This window comes from Pyxicephalus adspersus, chromosome 1, assembly GCF_032062135.1.
Source record: "Pyxicephalus adspersus chromosome 1, UCB_Pads_2.0, whole genome shotgun sequence".
In the NCBI taxonomy this organism is placed as follows: Eukaryota; Metazoa; Chordata; class Amphibia; order Anura; family Pyxicephalidae; genus Pyxicephalus; species Pyxicephalus adspersus.
Genome location: NC_092858.1, coordinates 72,852,149 through 72,873,935, shown reverse-complemented (window position 1 = coordinate 72,873,935; position 21,787 = coordinate 72,852,149). Strand labels below are relative to the sequence as shown.

At 35.2% G+C, this 21,787-nt stretch overlaps 1 protein-coding gene across 7 annotated transcripts in view; it reads left to right on the top strand.

Annotated features, from left to right (window-relative positions):
- The window catches only part of DMD (dystrophin), a 721,719-nt gene that overhangs the window by 437,591 nt on the left and 262,341 nt on the right, over positions 1-21,787 (top strand). For all 7 annotated transcript variants that reach the window (XM_072414251.1, XM_072414268.1, XM_072414235.1 and 4 more), the window contains one exon: positions 12,161-12,307. In XM_072414251.1, the coding sequence (XP_072270352.1) occupies positions 12,161-12,307 (147 nt within the window). The remainder of the gene's footprint in view (positions 1-12,160; positions 12,308-21,787) is intronic.

Below are 21,787 nucleotides of genomic sequence, written 5' to 3'. Positions count from 1 at the left end.
TTTATTTCCATTTTTTTTTAAATTACAATTAGATGCTAACTGGTTGCTACAGATTAAAAAAGAAAATTCTTCCTTCACTTCCTTCATCTTTTTTTTATATTAAGTCTTTACAGTTTAACTTTTGTCTTCAGTAACTAAATAGCAATTATTGATTTCATTTTAATAAGTTCAGTTGCTTGGATGGCTTCCTCCCTTTGTAACATTTTGCTCTCCTTTTTTGTACATGAGTTTCCCAAAGGTTATAACCTAAAAAATCCTAAGTAACTGGCCTCTGTCCCACTTGGCTGTAGGATAAGTGTACTTTTCTGGCTATTGTGAGGACATTTATTTTTAAGACATGTTGTAGTGCTCTAGAACATACTGCTTTCTATATATGCGTTGGTATATAAATACAAGGAACAAATCATTGCTGTGGCCAAGTCTTTACCCTAAGGACAAGTTTTTTGCAATGTTTAGTGTATACGTAATGATTTTGTATTTTGCTATGGGATTTATCATCAGTGAATTTCAGCACATAAGCAGAGAACGATAATAAGTTGGACCAAGTTTACCAAACCACATATTATAATGTGATGCAATCTACTATGAGATCTGCTGTGATTATTTTCACTGCTTAAGCATTTTTTTTTAATGATAGAATGGTTTGTGGCATGTAACAATTTTACCCTTCACATGCATGCCTTTAGGCCTATGTGATGTAGTTATCTCTATGTGAGTTATCACTGCCCGAGGCTGCATTGTTATCATTGATCACAGTATTGCCTGCAACTGTCAGTATGGGTGACAGTTGACAGTATACAGGTTATCCTAGGGAGCTGCAGTCTGCACCTTAGGTTCTCTAGGGAACAGAGAAGTGTCAGTGCATACTATGATGATTATCTGCAGGAAGAATAGAAGTCAGTAATGTACATGTGTTGTGCAGTCATGTTAAAATGAAAAGACTACATCCACAATTTTCAGTAACTTTTCACCCCCAGAATATTACTGTTGGAACATTTTAGCTGCTTTTCCACTGGGACCAGTTGATAGCTTACCACACAGCAGGGAACTTATTTTATCTAATATTAAGCAGAGCCCATCTTCTTGCTCTACTTCTCCTCAGGCCTGATAGTAGTAGAAATATGTACCACATAGGTTTGTAAAATTTATATATGGGCAGCTGGTAGCCTAGTTCCTATTACCATAGCCACATATTTAAAACATTTCACAAAAGCCCTTCGTACACATGATTAGTAGGCAAGTTCTTGGGAGTGAAGACCATATTGTTTTGCTAGATAAGAAATCAATGTATGCATGTGAGGTGAAACAAAAAGGAATGAGGACTAGTTGGCATTATGTGGTCCAGTAAGTAGGACTTGAAAGCACTTAGGATTTTAGAGCAGAAAAAGCTAGGAGCATGCTGAATTTATACCTTCTGTCACTGTGGTAGATCCAATATTATTTCTTTTAGTAGTTAATGACAGGAAGGTGGAGACAGGAGACTTTCTATAGAGCTCGTTTTGTAACATTGCATTTTTTACTCCTTCTTAGATCAAATTCAAATTCATGTTTTGCCGTAATACATGCATTCTAATGCCTTCTATCTCAACATGTAGCTGCATACATACAGCAGTGCAATGGGGAGCTAAAAATTTGAATGGCATCTGAATACTCTTCTTGTGCCAGAATTGTTCTACTTCACAAGAATTGGAAACAATAACAATGGATAATTTTTAAAATCCTCATGTTATAAAATGATCTCCTATCGAGCAAAAGTTAGTTTACTTTTATTTCTGTATTAGTGAACTGAGATTTTGCAGAGGTTTACGATTTCTAGAAAGTTTGCTGATGTATGAAACTGAACTATACAGCTTGTGTTTTCTCAGCTCACTGGCTCAGGATTAGAATCGTCAAAAGAAATTGATTAGGCACATTGGCCAGAGACGAAGTAACTAAAGAACCAGCAACTACATTTATTACCACAGATTCATGTGTGGACACTTGTGTCTAGGAGAAAGTGATATGAAGGTTACAGTTATTAGACACATCTGAGCTGTAAAATGTAAACTAAACATGAAAATAGAGGAACACTGATTTCTTTTCTTTTAGGAAACATTTGAGTATCTACAAACTCCTGTGAATCCAGCCTTGTTTATGTAAAATATCTAAATCCACGCAGAAAAACTCCTTTACTTTAAAAAGTTTTAACACAAGATTAACTTTAGCCTAAACTTTACATTTTTTAAAGAAAGCAATAATGAAATTGTGTGAATTATTGGTAAAAGATCTGTTAATTTTATGTGAAAATATTTATAAATACCCCATTTTGCCTTTGACGTTTTCCACTGAAATGAGATGACCAAAATGCATTAAATGTTAATTTCTGCTTACTAAGTTGGAATGAGCACATTGTTTTTCCAGAACCAAAATTTGCAACAAGTCGTGCCAATACATTGACACCACAAATTATGAATTTGTCCCATGACGTTTCAGATTGCTTAACAACCTCCAAACTGTATGATATAAAATGATATAAAATAATTCAATGAATACTACTTTAAGAGCTTGTTTAGACTAGCATTAAAAAAATGCAACACTTACCTAACTCAGGTGCGTACTGATAACCACTAAGCATCTAGAAGTGCTATCGGGCGCTAAACAAGAATTGTTTTTCTAATTCAGAAATAGAAATAAAAATCAACTGGTGTTAACAAGTTAACTGGTGTTTGCAGACAGCTCAATTTCCTTCCTGTTTTATAAGTGCACACAATGTTAAAGAGATAAAAAGCTTCAAGATATTCAAGGCCAGGGTCTAGCTGGAATTACATAGTAATGAATATCTTGGGAGATGTGCCACAAAGAACTGCAGAATTCCTATAACCAACCTGAAGGACTTGATGTTGTGTAAATTATTTCCTATGTGAGTTCTCCAACAAACAAAATAAATTACAAGGGGTAAATAGGTGACACTGTCATTAGTGAAACTCTAAGCTCAGGTTCAGCATCTATGTCACTTTCAGCAATCATAACTGGCAAGTGCAGCCATATTTGCTGCAGTATATATAAAAATATAAAGTAACACTTTAGAGTTCCTTTATATTAAGCACTTTTAATTTTCTTGTGTTGTAATTACATAATTTTCAGAATTAGGAAACATATTGCTTCCTTTTCTGTGATCTATAGAAATTGTATTTAAAAGTAAGAACTCTCCCACTTAATAAAAATAGTATTTTATGTCTTTATGTACATAAAAAGGTGATAAAAAGTGTTTAAAATAGAGAAAATGTATCCACCTATAGAGATGGCTGCATATTAAGAACATCAATGACGGTGAGAAGACTTACTTCTCTACTCATTGGAGGAAACATCTGCTAGCATAAACAGAGGCTTGTCTACTGTTCATTCCCATAGTGATTCAGGCTTTTTAGAAACTATCAGAATATAATTGCTGCAGACAACTGCTTAGCATGCTTTGAAGTCTATATAAGAACTTTTTTTTAGTTTTATGTGCGCTCCTGCTGTCCGCATCAAAGTCTACAATCAATATGAATTAAGCTGTTCCACTTCTATTTATAAGTCCTTTATTAAATTCTTTTGGCCTCTTCTTGATTGGTAAAAGCTAAATTAGGTGGAATTTCAATTTCCTTTTACATCGGGAAAACATCAAGGTGGAAAATTAAACTTAGAACTTTAGTTTTGCCTACACAGAACTGTAATAAGCTGACATTGGATTTTTTACATTATATAGTTATTTTGAATCATTGGTCTGATTTGATTGCTTCTTTCTTCTTTGTATTGGTATTTAAAAATAATTTCATTTATTCCACTCGTGTATTGGATACCAGAAATGTAATATACTAAAAAATTATACTTAGCATACAGCAAGCTAAATCCCTAAGTTTGTTGTGTTAATCCTTTCCAACTTGGACTGATAAAAATAAAGGAAACCAAAAAAACATTTTTGATCGTAGGTTAAAGTTTAAAAAGACCGACAATACATAAAACTCATACAAGGATCCCACATTGAACAAAGATTTCTCCTGTAATTCATTTCTTTTCCAGTGTCACAGTGCTTCTTTGTACTTGCACTAATTTGGGGCATTCTTTTATATTTCATAAATTAAAGTCACATTGGAATGTCATAATTGTTACGCCATCTGTCCATCTCTCTTATTGGATAATTGTTTGTACTTTCTATTGTTTATTGTAAATTGTTCATCATAAATAATAGTATGACCCAAGTCAGAGGGTAAAGCAAGTTCTGACAAAGTAGTAAGATCAAGCAAATGCTTCACATCTTGTTGTATATGTGGAAACATCTGCCTGTGGCTGGCCAAAACCTGTCATATATATTGATATTACAAATAAATGAATGGATTATAATGTGCTTTTGACAAATATAGGCCAACAAGTACTTCCAGTTGCTTGTGCTGGTTGCTTGTCCTGCGTCGTCCCGGCATCCGTTCTGGAGCCAGTGCTCCGGGAGCCGCCATCTTCTCCTCTTCTTCCCGGTTCTTCATCCTATGTCACCCGACCCAGGCGCCAGGTCAGGTGATGTGGAATGAAAAAAAAACTTGGCGATCTCACTGCGCATGCGTGTGAAAGGGGTGTTGCACTTAAAAAAAACAAACAACAGAGTTTTCACCTTACACAAAAAGGTTGTCTACTCTTTTATGTTTAGTGAAATTTCTGAGTTTAGGTACGCTTTAAAGATTTACATAGATCCACACAGCACACCTCTGCAGGGGCCGGGGACCAGAATGTTTTTCTGCTGCAGTTCAGTGTACTAGGCCTAAAATGCTGATACCAGGTAAAATATTTATACTTAAATTGCTTGTGTTAACAAGTGTATGTGCTGAAGTAATGTTTTTTTATCTACCTGGATTTCAGCTTTAATGCGTTTGCTGTAGGCTGCTTCACATATAGTACAAATTATGGGGTTTACTCAGATAGGTTGCTGATCTTCCCTCTGAGATCTCATGCAACTAGCTGTAGTCCACTACAGAGCCTACAGATTTAATTTAGTATCAATAACTATAAAAGTACTAAAAGCTCCTACATGTCAGTCTAAACAAGTCCTATGTGAAGCACAAGCCTCATAAACTAAATTAAAAGCCTAATTCTGATTCTGCAAAATCCTCCTTTATTTGTTAATCAGATGCTACCCAACTAAATACTGTTCTATGTAACTAAATACAAAATGTTACCATTTTGAAGGCCTTCAGCACATGGGCATTGTTGTTCATTCAGAAAGCAGTAGGCTAGATTGTGTATAGCCAGGTGCCGTCTCATAAGATATAGGTTTGTGAATCAGCAATACAGTTCACCACAGTGCAAGCAGGCACAGCCTACATGAGAGTGGCAACTCTGCTTTGAATTTAGGAGCAGTGCAGCATCGTTGCCACACCAACACAGGAAGCTGACTTTACTAGCAGCATGAGTAAACTTTGCAGGAGGACAAAAGTGCACATGAACTTAAAACTAAGTGCTGCACTGCGTATGTTTTTTGAGAGACCATAATTCTAACTTAAGACCTGCAGAAAGGATGTTAATACACTGTTAGGTAAGCAGGAGGGGGGTTATTACTTTCTTAACTAAAATATTTCTAATATAGCTTTACAAATAACCACAGTCAAAGTGGTTTAAACGTTCTGTTAGCTGTTACATCAGTGCCCATTTAATAAGATTTTCAGTACAGTATATGTTACATGGCAACTAAGGCATCAGCTGTGTTCAATGTCTTTTTTTGACAATTTGTTGAATTAGAGTTAAAATTCATCCCTGCCTCTACACACTGTTATTATTCATCTGAAATCTCTCAGACCTCAATTACCTTTTCTAAAGAAAGTATATTTGCTTGCAATGGATAGGGGAAAAGTAAGATGGGTTGAAATTGTATTTTTCTGTAGTTTAATGTTTAAACAGTGTGTAAAAAAAACAGTGAAATAGCAGAAGTTGTGTGAGCCCTCTGCTGAATTCTGAACACACTGAAACCTATTTTCAGTAGATAAAATAGAAAGATAGATGGACCAGTGGGAATTCCTATCTCCTCTGTGGAGGTGTGCCTCTGCTCAGTATAAATGCTTTCTGCTTGTTCACGTTAGCTATTAAGGAGCTGCTGGAAGAGTTTATTCTTCAGAACATACATTCAGAGTAGATATGACAGTTTGTCCATACTTGTATAATATATTTATTGTACTCATATTATTCATAGACAAAGTGCTTACAGTTAAAGGGTAAACTGTGTAAAATGCTGCAAAGTCCATCAGTAAATTTATTGTGATCCTATTCTGAAATACACAGATAGAAGCACTAGTAGTGTACTGCCTCTCTCCCTGCTTCCTTTATATCCAATCACAGTCAACTTCCAAGTCAGATTTAAATGTGATTGGTGGCTGTGAAAAATAAAACAATGATTCTGCAGGAGTTTTGATATAACTTACCTGCGCACGGCACTTGGGTGTTTTAGCAAGCAGTGGATTGACACCAAACTAAGATGAGGGCAATGCTTGGATACAAAGATGAAAGTACTGGCCAATCAAACTAAATGCATATTACCATTTAATGTTCATTTTTGATTGTAGTGTATTTTTTTATTAGATCTAAACACTAACTGGATGATAAATATCAGAAATAATTATGATTATGGTAAACTTCCAGGGGCCCAGCTACAAACTTGTTATAAATAAGGAGCTTAGTGCAGCTGGTCAACTCACTTTACATGGGAAGATGCACTTGTAGTCCCAATTGTAGTGGGCCATAGTCATCACATGACCTAAGGACCAAATTTGCCAAATTTGCACTTGAAGTCTGACAAGTCTGATTGATTTACCAGTAGAAATTGTGAAGTTGTCAGTACCAAAACACAGCACACACATGTTCAATATTCTACTTTTCTGGTAGCCAGAGTTAGGAATAAAGTAAACTACAGCATTATGCTGGGGATGCTTCCAGTTGTATTTGCTCAATTGTTCATATACTCAGCAAGTATACTTTTGATTGATATTTACCAAGACGTCTCATCTCTCAATTTCTGATTTAGGATCAAAACAACTGTTGATTATGATCAGGTACCTGATCAGATCAGACGTCAAAATTGACCAATGTCTACTGAGCCTTTATTTGTCTATATTATTAGTAGGAGCACACTTGGGAAAAATAACCTCAGAACAGAAAATTTCTATACAAGACCCTAATGGCAGAATCAGGTATTATAAAAGAATAAAAACTACTCTTACATTAACTTGTTTCAGCTTACATGAGGTTTATGTGATTGGGTTTACATCTATATTTTTGGTCTATTGCGGTAGTTACACACACCTACATTAACACTAGCCACATTTTGGCAGCTCATGCATTATGCCAATGCAAAGCAAAGGATTGAACAATGTTCTATGTGATACTACAATGCACGCAGAATGGGTCTGGTATGTTAGATGTATTCTGTGGTTCCTTCCAGTAGCTTCCCCACTCTGCAGTTTTGTAGAGCTCAGTGGGAAGAACCCAACATGCAGATATTAAACAGGTATTTGACAAACTGGAAGAATCTTTCATTAGAATTACTAAAGAAATTTAAAAAATACAGTAAAGACCAGCAAAAACTTTTTTCCAGGTAGTATGGTTTCTATGTTTGTGTCCCCCATTTGGAGATGGAGATAATAAAGTGGAAATATTAAAGTGAATATTGCTACCAAGATGATGAACAGGATTGTCTTGATCATGGAATGATACACCATGCCTTGTAGACAGCACAATATAGCCATTTGTTATGTTTCTTTTCAGTGCTAGGATTCAGTTCCATAAAATGATTAAATCAGTTTTACCAGCCATTGAATGAGCTTGGCAGAGAATTTCAGCCTTTGTTTCTATCCACACAGAACAGCTACACTGCTGCTTGTTTTTCGGCTGTAAAACAGAGCACATCATAAGTACAGACAGACATTTGGAGATGTGCAGATTGCCTTAAAACTGGAGTTGAAAGAGAAAATTAAGCCCAGTTTAAATCAAGCAGGTGGCTCTTGGTAAATCTCCTTCTGGCATACCTGTTCATAGTAACACTAAAAATTCTTTATGAAGAAAATCTGTCACACTCTAATCTGGATGATGTTGTATTTGAAATAAAAAGATTTGGTTGAAATGCAACAGGATAAATAGAGAAATAGCATACCTATTGATAGCACACATGTCATTGCTTTTCCTTTAATATAACATTTCAAGTGTACTGCAAGAAAGAAGACGTGCACTCTGAGATTTTATCCAGGACTGTGTATGTAATAAGAAATTTGTTATAGTTCAGTTTGCAGAATTTTCACAGCAAGTAAAGGTAAGTGAAATGTTGTGAATTTGAGAATTTGGTAATGTAAACAACAAACATTTCCAAGAAAACATCTTGTTGGGTATCAACAGATTAGATTGGCATTTCAAGTTTGAATCCGACATGAATCTGATCTTCTGGTCCTTGGTTTACATTCAGTTCCCGCCATTTTCTGTAAGATGTTTGTATGTTGGCTCACAACTATGGGTTACCTTCTATGACTTATACACATGCCAGTAATTGGCACTAAAAGGTATATTTGCACAGTGGGTAAACAGAACAGCGTAAATGGTCTTTATACAGTACATTAAGTAAAGCACTGTGAGTGATTTACTTGTGTAAACAACTAAATTATAGTAGACATTGCAGTAACTTTATAAGACTGCATAAGGCTTCCCAGTGATCAGATTGTGAAGCTATCATTTTGTGATAAGTCACAGCAGCCTGTACATTTTTGTGCCCTCTAAGTCTGGGTATTTGGGTTTTGCAAAGAGCACCCAGTCATGTACAAGGAAATGAAATGTTTGGCTTTCACATGATTAAATGACTGTAGGGATATTTTTTATACTATTAGGTGAACAGTCTAAACTATGATTGTACATCAACCCCATTTTATGCCAATTTTATATTTTTATACATACCATCTTGATGTTCTTATCCCCTGTTCTAACTTATCTTGATGAACTTTATTTTTTGTGTTGAAAATAATCATTCTATTGCACTGTCCTTTTGAATGTTGCCAACAGCCTTGCCTCGGTCTTCCCTAACTGAAAGAAGCCCGGCTATATTGTTATTTAAAATAGATTGTGTGCTATCAAAGTAGCAAACCACCTCCCTGAACATTATATCATAGGTGGTATGGATGAGAATCTAATGGAGTAGTTTGCACACACTGGGTAAAAAGTTCTAAAAAGGACAGCACCAACAACTTAGAGACAACATGAACTCAGCTCATGTTTCACAGTTTGGGCTGTGGACATTTTGCCATTTCAAGAACAAATTGATTTATTAACTGACCTAATCTTGGCTCGGCAGTATTAATTGTTCAGTAATTGCTGTGCTGTCAATAACATTCCCTTGTTTTATTCAAGAAGGATGATTAAAGCTGAACTGCAAGCAATTAAACATCAGAAATACATACATTACACAAACTAGCTTACCTATAAAAAGATTTGTATTTGTGTTCTGCCATCTTTCTGAGCCAATTACCCCTGCCAGACAGCAAAGCCAGGCCAGGATACCACTTTACTCCTCTGTGTCGATTAGATAATACAGCTTAGTCAGCAACCTGACCCGATCTGCTTACTAGACAATAAAGATGTACAATCACACTGATATTAGGTAATTCTTTAAACTGTGTTTTAAAATGCATTGAATTTTTTTTTAAAGGAATGCACAACTATTACTAGGACATCTTTCCCTGGAAATTCAGTTTTAAAGCAGAGAAAAGCAACAAGCTTGATTGGTTGTACTAATGGAACAATCTCACCCTGTTTTTGCTCTGTTTCTGTTTTACTAAATAGGCAGGAATGAAGAAAACAGCACTCCTGGGTATAAAGAGCATTTGATACTTCCCATTTCCCCAATGAGAAGCAAACCAAGAGGTGCTTGGTTACTCACCTTGACTTTAAACCAATAACAAGTTTTATTCCTAGACATACTTTGAAGCACTCTTTAGTACTCCTTATACAATAATACAACTTGATAAATATATAAATCGGAAGTTCAAACATTTTCTTTGCAACAACCGCATCCTAAATTGCCTTTTAAACTTTAAAAACTTGAATGAAAAACACCAGTGATCATTTAAGGACAAGCATGTCTATTTGGAATTGTCATTGCTTTGCTAAAATATATGTACATTCTATTCCATATCACAATTATTGATTGAAACATTTCATATTGAAGACTTAATTGATATTTACTTTTGCATCACTTGTCATTCACTTACAATATAGTTAGATTATAATGGGAATTGTAGTGTGCTGTCTTTGCTGATGATTGCAAATTGCACAAGACAATGCTTCATCATGCTTTAATATAGGAGTAGTTTAATTTAGTAACCTATAATGAGCTTACATGTTGTTTATTGTAAAGATGTTTAATCAGACAGCACCTAATGTTGTTTAAAATCGAGGTGTAAATTATCATTTTAAACAGGATTGAGGCCATTGTAAAGTTTTAATTAGGAAATATCCAATCATAAATCAAATATGGAAATAAATTAGTGCATACCTGATTTGTGTTTGATTTGTCTGACACTAACCAGTGTTTTTGTTGCAAGTATTATGTTAAAAAGTCATGCAAATAGTTTTTGATACTGTATATCTGGAAATAGTCCACCGAGATCTGTCTTGTAGTTTTAAACATCCTGGTTATATAAACACTGAATGATGTTAGCTAATCAACATGAATGTACAAAAAAATGTAATGATGTGCAAACCATAATGGAATAGTTAATTGAGAGCAGCTTAAAAATATAAACATTTAAAATTAAAAAAGTAATTGCACTTTCGGAGAAAGATACCAGCTATTTATTTTACTAAGCCCCTGTCGTATATAGGGGACCCTCCCTCCTGCACTGACCCATATGACTACGTATGTGAATTGGATGGTCGATTTCTTTAGATGTCTATAAGTAACCTTTACATACAGGTCATTCTTGACTTATGGCCCTATGGAAGTATATGAGTACTATCTGCAACGCACTTGCAATAACAAAGTTTTTGGGAAAGGATGGCCACTTGATGATTGGACCAGGCCTAAGTGATGTCACATGTGGCAGGAAAAGCATGCCAAACAAAGTGCAAGTAGTGACAATGCATGGTCTTGTCATCTTATGCTGCCATGAGTGGAGGTCATGCCAAGAAAAGGCGCAGTACTGAACTATAGGCATATAGGAAAAATACCAATAATGTAGTAATGTGTTTATTAAAAATGCTTCTACCATTAGGTGAAGGTTATCAGCAAAATACCTCTTATCTATATGCACATAATGAACCTACATGTGCCTACATGTGTCACATGTGCCTAACTTTAGCTTACAATCAGCCTCCTATAAATCTTAAGGCATAACAGCATGGAGCATTTAATCAGCATTTTTGGTCAATTATAATATGTCACCCAACCACTGAACACCACTAAAAAGTGATCACCTATTTGATAAATTTGGCTTTTTGTTTTTTTTAAATAGGCTCCCATGTGTTTCTTGGAGATCTACCTAAAAAGCAGTTTACTTTGTCATCTAGTGATTTCTGCAGAGAAATTATAGAGAAGTAACTTCAACAGCCATCACCGAGGCTTGACTGAAATTGAAATTGACATCTTTGAGCTGTTCTGGGGTTAGAAGAGATACTTTTGTAAGGGTTTTGATGACCTCCAAACATCCTGTTTGAGAACAAAAATATCAACTCTACAAGAAGCTGTATATAAAACAAAAATGATTGTAATCAGCAAATACCTTGTAATATGAGTTTAAAAATGTGTTATGAATATTTTAAAGTCATATAAGAATATGACTTTAAATGTTTACCTTTTGTAACTTTATTAAAAGCTTATTTACACTGGCAGTGAGGTTGCGGTACGTTTACCAAACACTGCCTCCCTAGGAGTTGAATAGGGGTGCAGTGAGCAGTACTAGTACTATTCACTGCTGCCAATTGTCAAATGTGCAGGCGCGGGTTCGGCTGCCGGTGAGTGCTCAATGTGGCTGGCAAGGTGCCCGCCGTGGGGGGCTGCACAAAATCAAGTAATAAAGCAGCAGGTGTTATACTGCCCTTCTATGTAGAAAAACCTGTTTTGACAATCTTTTCATGCCCACCCACCATGTTAATTATTTTCTGACTTTGACATATTTTATTTTTTCAGGCCTTCAGAGCAGAAATAGCACCAATTAAGAATAATGTAAACCAAGTAAATGATCTTGCACACCAATTCAATGCAACTGACATCCAGCTGTCTCCATATAACTTCAGCCGCCTGGAAGAGTTGAACACAAGGTGGAAACTCCTGCAGGTAAAAACATTTATTTGGATCACCTTTCTTTAAATTAAAGTTCAGTTGTAACATTTTGTTTTGGTAATGTCTGTAGGTGTTTGGACCGATAAAAATATTACATGTGATTTGAAGTGCCATTTAAGGTAGAAAAAAAAAGGCCAAGCATATATCAGCATATTCAGAGAAATACCAGGGTTGCATTGTATGTTGTAAAACCAATAATAAATACGATTCTGCTTCCAGTCTATAATGAAAGGCAAAGCAGCAAGTGGCCGTTTGTGTTGTTTCTCTACCTTTAATTAGTTACCTGCATTGTGAAACATTTTATGATTTTAGTATTCACGTGGGAACCTCAGTTCTCTGTAAACAGCAATAGGTTTTTTGAAGCGTGAGTGTGGATCGATTAGGCATTCAAATATTGTTATTACGAAGGCTGCTAGTAGTGTGTCAGTTAGGAGTGGGGGGAGGGGATTTATCAAAAGAACATTTGCACAGAAAGAATGAGCAATCATACTGTTCTGACCTACAGAGCTTTGCTAGATTAACAATATAATATCTACAAATATTTGTAATTGGGCATAAAAAGTCACTCAGGACTGTGATACAAGGCTTACACCACTTTTTTCTTCTGGACTGTTTTGTTTTTTTACCTTATGTAACATTTGGTGGCTGAATGGAATGTGGGGGCAGTAATAGAAAGTACGAGATTCTGGTATGGCTGCCAATGAATTCTATGGTTTTTGCCCATACAGTCTTCCACAGCGTAGTCAATTTGTGCAGTTAGTACTCCTTTAAAATGTGTCTTTAATAAAGGATATCATCAAACCATAGCTTTATTTTATTTTGGCTGATCTTTAGTCTAAAAGCATCCTAGAAGCCTGTTGTTAGGTGTTCAAATAACCTCCAAAAAGGGATAATATTCACAACAAATACAGACAATTCTGTGAAGTTACAGTTTCGGCTTACTACATGTGTCCAAGTTCTGCCATTTTTAGCAGCAACATTAACTTAGTTGCTAAATTTCATTTCTAAATGTTGGAAGTTCATATCTGAACTGCCTCATGATGATGTGAAAATACCAATTCCCACTGGTGTGTTGTGTTAATGGGCATGCCTTATTCAATATTTTATTATGGCATCCCTTCCAACAGAAAGGACTGTTAGCAACACAAATAAAAAAATGGGCGTGATTAAAAATAAATTCCAATGCATCATACCAATACACATTCACCCATCGCCATATGAATGGGCGCTTAGTCACATATACATATACCATAGGTATTGATTACCTCTCACTGATTTGTTTCTGACATCATCCTCACTTCATCTTTATTCCTTTTAAGAGATCTAGCACCTTTATTAGGGATTCACCCCAGGTCAGTATCCACATAGTAATCTATGATATTGACTCAGGAAGGATGCTATCATGTAAATTCTGGTTGCTGTCCAGTAGCCTTCATTTTCTTTGTTGTACTGCTTTACTCACAGCTTAGACCCAATGATGCCTATAACCTTGTAAACTGACACTGTTGCAATAGTTCTGCCTGCTTTCATCAGACTGATATTTTTAAAAAAATGTAATATTGCCATATAGCTTTGGATTGTCAGTATGTCTTGATCGGCTTGCATGTTTCGGATCAGTAATAAATTATAAAGCCAGCAAACTATCCCACTAACCCCAGTACTAGTTTTCTTTAAAATTTGCATTTCTTAGTTGTTATTACAGTACACTGTATTATACATTACTGTATAAAGCACAAACCTTCACTTTAAAACAATAAATGAAAAGTAATTTAAACTCTGAACTACAATTGGGTGATAATAAAGGCTTTATTGCCCTATTTATGCTTAAGTCCATCTCACATTTAGTCACAGATAACAAATAAAGCTAAATAAGTCCAGAGTGAAAATAGCATAATTGTTTTCACTCAATTAACTTTCTGTCCTTTTCTCTCTTTTAAGTAAATATAACATTATACATTTATTGTAAAGTAATTCTTTGAAAAATCCTTCCATAATTATTGCCAGCAAGCTTTAAAAAAGGAGTCCATACAATTCATAAAGTCTAGTTATGCTGTATATGTAGAGAATAGATTATATATATAACTTTCTTATTCTGCCTTCATTATTTCATATTTTCATAATGTCAATACATTTTAAACTTTTTAAAAGAAGCTATCTCACGTAAGTATATAGAGCAGCCTTTCTCAGCCTTTGAACCCAGAATCATTGTTCAGTGATGCAATGCAAGAATATTAAGGCTTTGTTCTGCTCTTTGGAATATGTGACCAATCCCTGCACATTTACTGTAGCAGAATTTGTAATCACTGTCACACAGAAAATGCCTGCACCAATTGTTTAAGTGAGAAAATGGTCAAGGAAGGGCAATCCAAATATTATCTGCAGTAATAAAAATCGAGAAGAAGCGCCTTTATTTTCCAGATCCCATATTCTACATGAGGACTAGGGTGTAGCCAAGGCCTGTATGTTCTGATAAACAGAGGATTGTGTGATCATCATACATGTTTTTAAAGTATCTTTATTGACAAAACATCTGTCTATAACACAGGTACAGTGCTTATTGACAATCTTAAAAACTGAGCACTTTTTTTTAACACTACAACAGTATCAGTAGCAGGTGTCCCTCAGTACTGCATAGAACAGAGCACCATTCTCTCCTACATTTGCCTCCAAGCCCAAGCCCTGAGTGATGGGTATGAAAGCCCTGGGCTCCCAGAAAGTTGAATGACTTTGGATGTTAGGAAACCCAGCAAAGGATTAATGGTAGAGAAAGACAAGGAAGACAACACTGGAACATAGAGGCTGCGAGTAGTGAATTACAAACATTGCCACTGAATTGTCTATTCTCTGTCTTTTAGGCAGAATTATACTTATTAAAGTCCAGATTGGCACCTGGGGCCCACCAGAGATAGTGAGAAAATGGACAAACTATAAAGTGTTGTATGCCAAGGAAAAATATTGCCATGACCTACTATGAGGGGCATGGCTAAAATGTGTTTTGTTTCCTATTTTTAATTATTAGGACAGATGACCCTACCTATATTCTTAAATTGTGTCTTGCAAATACCAACAGAGAATGCGCTCATGTGTTAAAAAGAAAAGTGTCAGAAATTAAACCATTACATTTCAGATGCTTTTTTGCATGGAGTATATACACATAGTGCTTACATTTTGTCTGCTGCTACTTTAAAGGAGAACCACTCAATGACCACAACTCTTCAGAGTAGCAGGCATTTGGTCAGAACTTTTTACCAGACAGCGTGATGCAGTGGTTAGTAGTATGTAACGTTGTCCTTTACATTGCAGGCCAGCAAGTGTAAAACTTTGATGGCAAGTCTGTAGGCATGTCCAATATGATGCCATAGTGATTCTCTTTCCCCCAGCGCTTTAGACAAAATAGGGTCTGAGAATATACCAAAGACAATCTGGGAGAAAAATAATCCCCACTGTTGTCAGTGACTGTAGTAACACCCCCAGAACTGAGAGATTTAAGATAAGCTTAAAAAAACCATTTCTTAAGCAGCTTGTCTACTTCTAAATAAGAAAACCTTACACAAAGCTCTGGCAAAATGGCCATCCTTTGGGTAGCACAATAGCATAAACACTTTTACAAAGCAATTAATCCAAATTTGCAGTGTAGCATTTCTTTAATTCAGCATAATTATTTTTCAGAAACAACTAGGGGAAGTCTTATTAAAAGTTTCCTGAAAAATCCATGTAAAATCAAATGTTCTTTTAAATTAAAAGAAGAACATTCTGCTGTTTAACATAAAATATATATTTTTTTTAAGCAGCTAGTTCCCCAGCCCCCAAAAGAAACATATGCTGCCTTTACACCTGCAGAATAAAGCAAGATTATAAAAACATGCTATACTTGCCTACCTTTCAATTGTTTGTGTAAGACCAGCGTAAAACCCTTTCAAATTAATCCCAAAACATTGACGCCAAAAGATGTAATACCGCGGAACATATGTTCCTTTTGTCAGTAGTGTGATTATACCTCTGAAAATTAGACAAGCTGGGATTTGAAACTTCCAGCCTAGAGTCTCTTATTATATTCATTACACTGGTAATAGTGTATGGGTAGAGAAATCATTAACAACATAAGGTTGTACTCTGCATGAAACAGTTATAAACTATGCCTTTACCCTATGGAAAAAAATGGAGAAATTAAATCCATTAAGTTGTGAGATGTGCTTTTATTTCATGGTAAGTCGGTGTATTATCTTAGGGCAAAAGAGCATTGATGTGTAGTGACAACAGCTACAAATTACAAATGCACATCACCTTCTGAAAGTTAAATTGCACCTGCTCATTACTGGTTACTGCAATAAATTAAACTTAAAGTGTTCCATGAGGTCCAGTCATTGATCCTGGGTTCACATCCATTACACTATAAAATACTCATTCATCTGCAGAGGAATCTTAAGTGACTCTGTCATAAGAGAAGTAAAGGGGGTTGTCACTGCTGAACTCCTTCTAAATCAGGTATCATGTCACAGAGTTACAGACCCAGAACAAGCATGCTAAATGAATGTCAGAATTTCCTTTTGCTATACTTGTTATGGATCAGAAACATAAACAACCCTGACGCCAAGGCACTGGTATGACAACCAGAGAATTAGCGGTGTCAACAGGAGAGTGCAGATATTTGTTCATGACAAGTTCACTAATAAACAAAATTAGCACCTTTTTATAGCAAGGTATTTCAGTCTTTGCTCCTCTGCATTTTTGATTTATAGCATATTTGTAGGTGATGATTGTTGGTGTTATGTTAGTTTCTTTGTGAATTATGTGGTTCACCAAAGACAAAAGCTTCCACTAATACTTAACCTTCCCCCTCGCTAAATCCTTACTAGCATCCCCAACACCTAATCATTACCCTAACAAAACCCTTAACCCCCTCACCCTAATGCTAAAAGTATATCTTATCCCAAGAACAAAAATGTAATATATATTACAGCTAATCAGTTCCTAGTTGGGTCTATGGGTCCTTTGATTAAAGGTAGGTACACACTTGCAATAAATATCGTTAGAGAACGAACGACTAACGATTATGCATGATTATTTTGAACAATTGTATTGTGCACAATTGTGTGCATGTTGTAACAAAATGATCGTTCAAATATAATCCACTAATAGTGTACACACGCTAGATACAATCGTTTGAACGATGCAGGAAGTGACATGTAAAGAAGAAAGTATACTGCAGAAACATCCATGATCACTGAACGACCGTACACACAATAGATAGTGAATGATCGATCTTCACCCAATCAGATCTGCCGGGACGGTCGTTCGTTTCAATCCTGGTCCGTCGGCGCCGTTGGTCAGTGGTTGTGCACTTTTTTTGTTAACAATTATCAGACGGGCGGTCGTTAGTCGTTGGTTTCCAACGATAATAATTGCAAGTGTGTACGCAGCTTTAGTCCTGTGATGACAACTCTCACTTTATGCACTGTATCTGTGAAGAAGCAGCATTGTCACCCTAGGACAGAAGGTTTGTTATTAATGTATTAAACAGTCTAAATAGGAGAAAATAAGTGAAGTTTATTGTTAGGGTATATAAACTTTTGTAAGCCCTAAAATACACCTTAGTGTGGAAGCTGATCCTCTCCTACTAAAAACAGTTTGTTGTCTGAGCGTCTTTCTAATTCTATGTCTTCAAAATATTCAGGACAGACATCGTAAAAGTAGTCTAATCGGGAGTCCTGACTTTGAGATGGCTTCTTGATGTACTTTAAGAAGGTTCCATGTTAGTTATTCAGAAAATTCAGCATTAAATACAGAGATAACAGTCAATTAGGGTTTTCATGAAGAACTCAGCAATGGCAGCCTAAATATTATTCTCAGTTAAAGGGTTTTTTAAAAATTAATATATGTCTTAACACCTACAATATATCATCTTAACACCAAAATGCAAACTAAACCTAACTAATAATGTAATTCCTTAAAACTTGAATTACCCTACCTTCATTTACCCTTCCTTCAACACTTAACTCCCCATAAAACTTTGTTAACACTAAAAATCCATTTAGATGTGAGCATTGCAGTAACTCATGTAAAGTGTGCATTACCAGAACACCCCCATTGCACTTGGTTTTGTATGCATTGTGTTGCAGTACCATTTATTGGTGTGTAGTGTTTGCACAAAAAATTGATTTTGTATTTTTTTTATCCATTTTGGTACACTGGCAGTTTATTCATTGGAAATGGACTGTTTGAATGTAACATCATTTAACACGTGTATTTGATTGCATAAAGTGATTATAGTACTAAATGTAAATAAAACCCTTTTATCCCCTAACTCTATTCCTAAGCCATCATAACCGGAAACAAACCTGACTGTAAAACTAAGCACATGATCTGTATACTTTGTCCAGCCAATAAGCAGTCTCATTAAATTGTAACAGTTGTAACCTAAAATACTAATGACAAGCAGCAATTGCTCATATGTGTTCTTCCGATAGGAAAGCACATGGATTCATGAAACGGGCAGCTTGATACCATGATTGCACATGTCATTAGTGAACTTTCAAAAACCTACCTAAAATATGTACACAACAACGATTTTACAATTTTTCAATTTCTACAACCCATAACAAGATATTTTACCTTTATTGAGGTCAACCCAATAATAGAAAAACATCAAATGTTCAATAAATTCACAGGTTTTTGTTGTACAGAACAAGTCAGTATAAAGTACAGTGGCAATGAGATGTAAATGTTGTTCATCTAAATATTTAACATGAATATTACCTTTGCAAAGTAAATGTTCTCAGGGTTTGTAAATAAGCCAAAGCTCTGTACACTTCAATCAACCAATTACTTTCTAGCTCAAATTCTGTTTGCACGTAACTGGATATTTAAAGTGAACATCTGGGCTTTTTATTTTCTTTGGATTCACTTTACACAGTGGAGATTCATTTGCCTAATTGGACAAACTAATATTTCTTTGTAAAATTTACCCCACAATGTAATTATATTGCATGTAGTATTCTTTTCTATTTTTTTTTTTTTTAAAGCAAGCCAAAAACTGTACTTTTAATTAGATTATGTACTAATAAACTATGTTGTATTGTATGTTGTAATTTCGAAACAAAGATGTTATACATGCCCTCAAAGTTCTAATTGAATCTCCTCCTGCATATCTCTCATTATTCAGAAAACCGTATTTTTATAATTAGCAGTTCAGTTTACTGCTTGCTTTGGCAGCACCTTCTAAGATAGTAAAGTGGCATCTTGAGGGACTTGACAAAATTTAGTTTAAAACCTTAAATTAGAAAAATAATTACAGTGCAAAGTTTGTAAACTAGATGTATGTTTATTGGTACAGCACATAAAACATTCCAATTACATAATGCCATAGAAAAGCAGCTTTGTAGAATGTATTTTGTAATAGTACAGTAAAATATATCCTGTTTAATACAAGATTAGCCTTTCTCAACTTGTTTCCCCAAAGGAAACCTTTCAACTTCTAGCTTATAAGTAAACCATACTAAGGATTTTATCCACAGTTCATGGTTCACTAGTATTCTATGACAATATTATTTTTAATTATATTCATTTGGTCTTTGAACAAGTGACTCCTCACATTGGATGTCAGTGGATAACACTCAAAGAACTCAACGAACCTTTAGACGATTCATGGGGTCTGATTTATTAAAGCTCTCCAAGATTAGAGAGGATACACTTTTATCAGTGAACTTGGGTGGTCCAAAAAACCTCGAATGGATCTCATCCTGGATTTAAAGCATTTGCTAACAAATAGCAAATGACTTTAATAAATACTTTCCAGGTTTACTGAATCACCCAGGTTCAGTGATGCAAGTGTATCCTCTCCATAGAATTCATCGGAACCCTGTCTGAGAAAGGTTGTACTACATAATATGTGTTTAATATTATACATAATTTTACAATCTATTTCCTTATTTTGCGATTTTTTTAATGCTTACAGCACTTCTTTGCTCCTAATTTTTAGTTTTGAACAGCGTTAGGAACGATTAGAATTTGCATCAGATTTAATATGTGTGTCTCTGCTGAGCTTTTCCTTTCTTTAGTGTCTCCCAATCACCAGCAGATAGGTGGGAATATAGGAACAAAGTGAACCATGTAAACAGATTTTGTTATAGAATGAGAAAACTAAATTTGTAACAACTTAATTACTGTCTGTGTCCCATGTTGAAATTTCTCTTCAAATATATATAAACTCTAGAATAATATTGTAATATATTGAATCTTTTAAGTCTTATGATGTAGTGGCAGCATTGTGCAGGCTAAGTAATTTTACTGCAAGTACACAAAATACCTGGGGATCCCAATATAAATCCAGTATCCTTGTTACTGCCTATGTACTCAACTAAAATATAAAATGTAATCAGCTTTCCAATCAGAGAGGATAAAATGCTCTTTGGAGTCCAAATCAGGAAAGCAGTCCAGGTTGACAATGTTGTCCCAATGTTACCCTAGGATTCAAGGATTAGTTAGCTGCAATATTTAATTAGGAATTGGTTTTGAGGTGTACAGAATTCATTTTACCTAGCTGTCCCATGGTCTTTGTCAATACAAACTTCATGCACCCCACTTAGCAGATATATCCAGATACTGCTCCTATCTCTGTACTGTAGAAAAATCTAGTAGCAGCCAACCATCTATACTCTGGCCTTATATTTTAAAGTCTACATACTGCTCAATAAGCCTTTGTAAATGTCAGGCATTGGAGCAATAAATAATGAGAACCTAAAGCATGCTGAAAAATAGGGAAGTGATTTACCATATTTGATGTGCTCAGCTTTGAAAATTGGACCAGTGACCATTCTGAAGTGTAGAAACATAGTCATATTTGGATGTCATGGCTGAGGAATCAGGAAATAGTTTTGGTAACTAGCTGAATGTGTCTAATGTGATATGCAGCCTTCACTCTCTTGAGAAATACTTTCTTGTCTGCTGTGAGAAGATAGATGACATTTTATTTTTTCATATACTTTCAATTAATGAATACATTGAGGATAATTGGGCATAAATTTAGATGCTGTATTTCTTGAAGATAATTATTATGCCGTATCTTCTGTTGAATCCCATGGGTAATCTCAACTGTTATGCTGCCTTAGGTGATATGCCTTCCCACTCCTTCATCGCTTATACAAGTTGATGTAAATATTTGGATCAAATAGTATGCTTTACTAACTTCAAATAAGGAACTTTAATTGTTATTTTCTCTACTAGGTAATTAATATGCATTTTGAATGGCAGATAACTCAATATTGTCTCCATGGTTAAAGAAAGTTGCAGAATCAATAATTGCTTGTTTTAATTTAAGATGTACCGTAAGTTACTGTAGACATGATTGTATCCCCAACTTTGGAACAGTGTGTATCACCACAATAATCTTTACTAGGTTTAAGTACCATCTGAGCTATGAAGTGTAACTATAATAAATAAATCACTTGTATGACTAGAAACATGCTATAGTAGGAG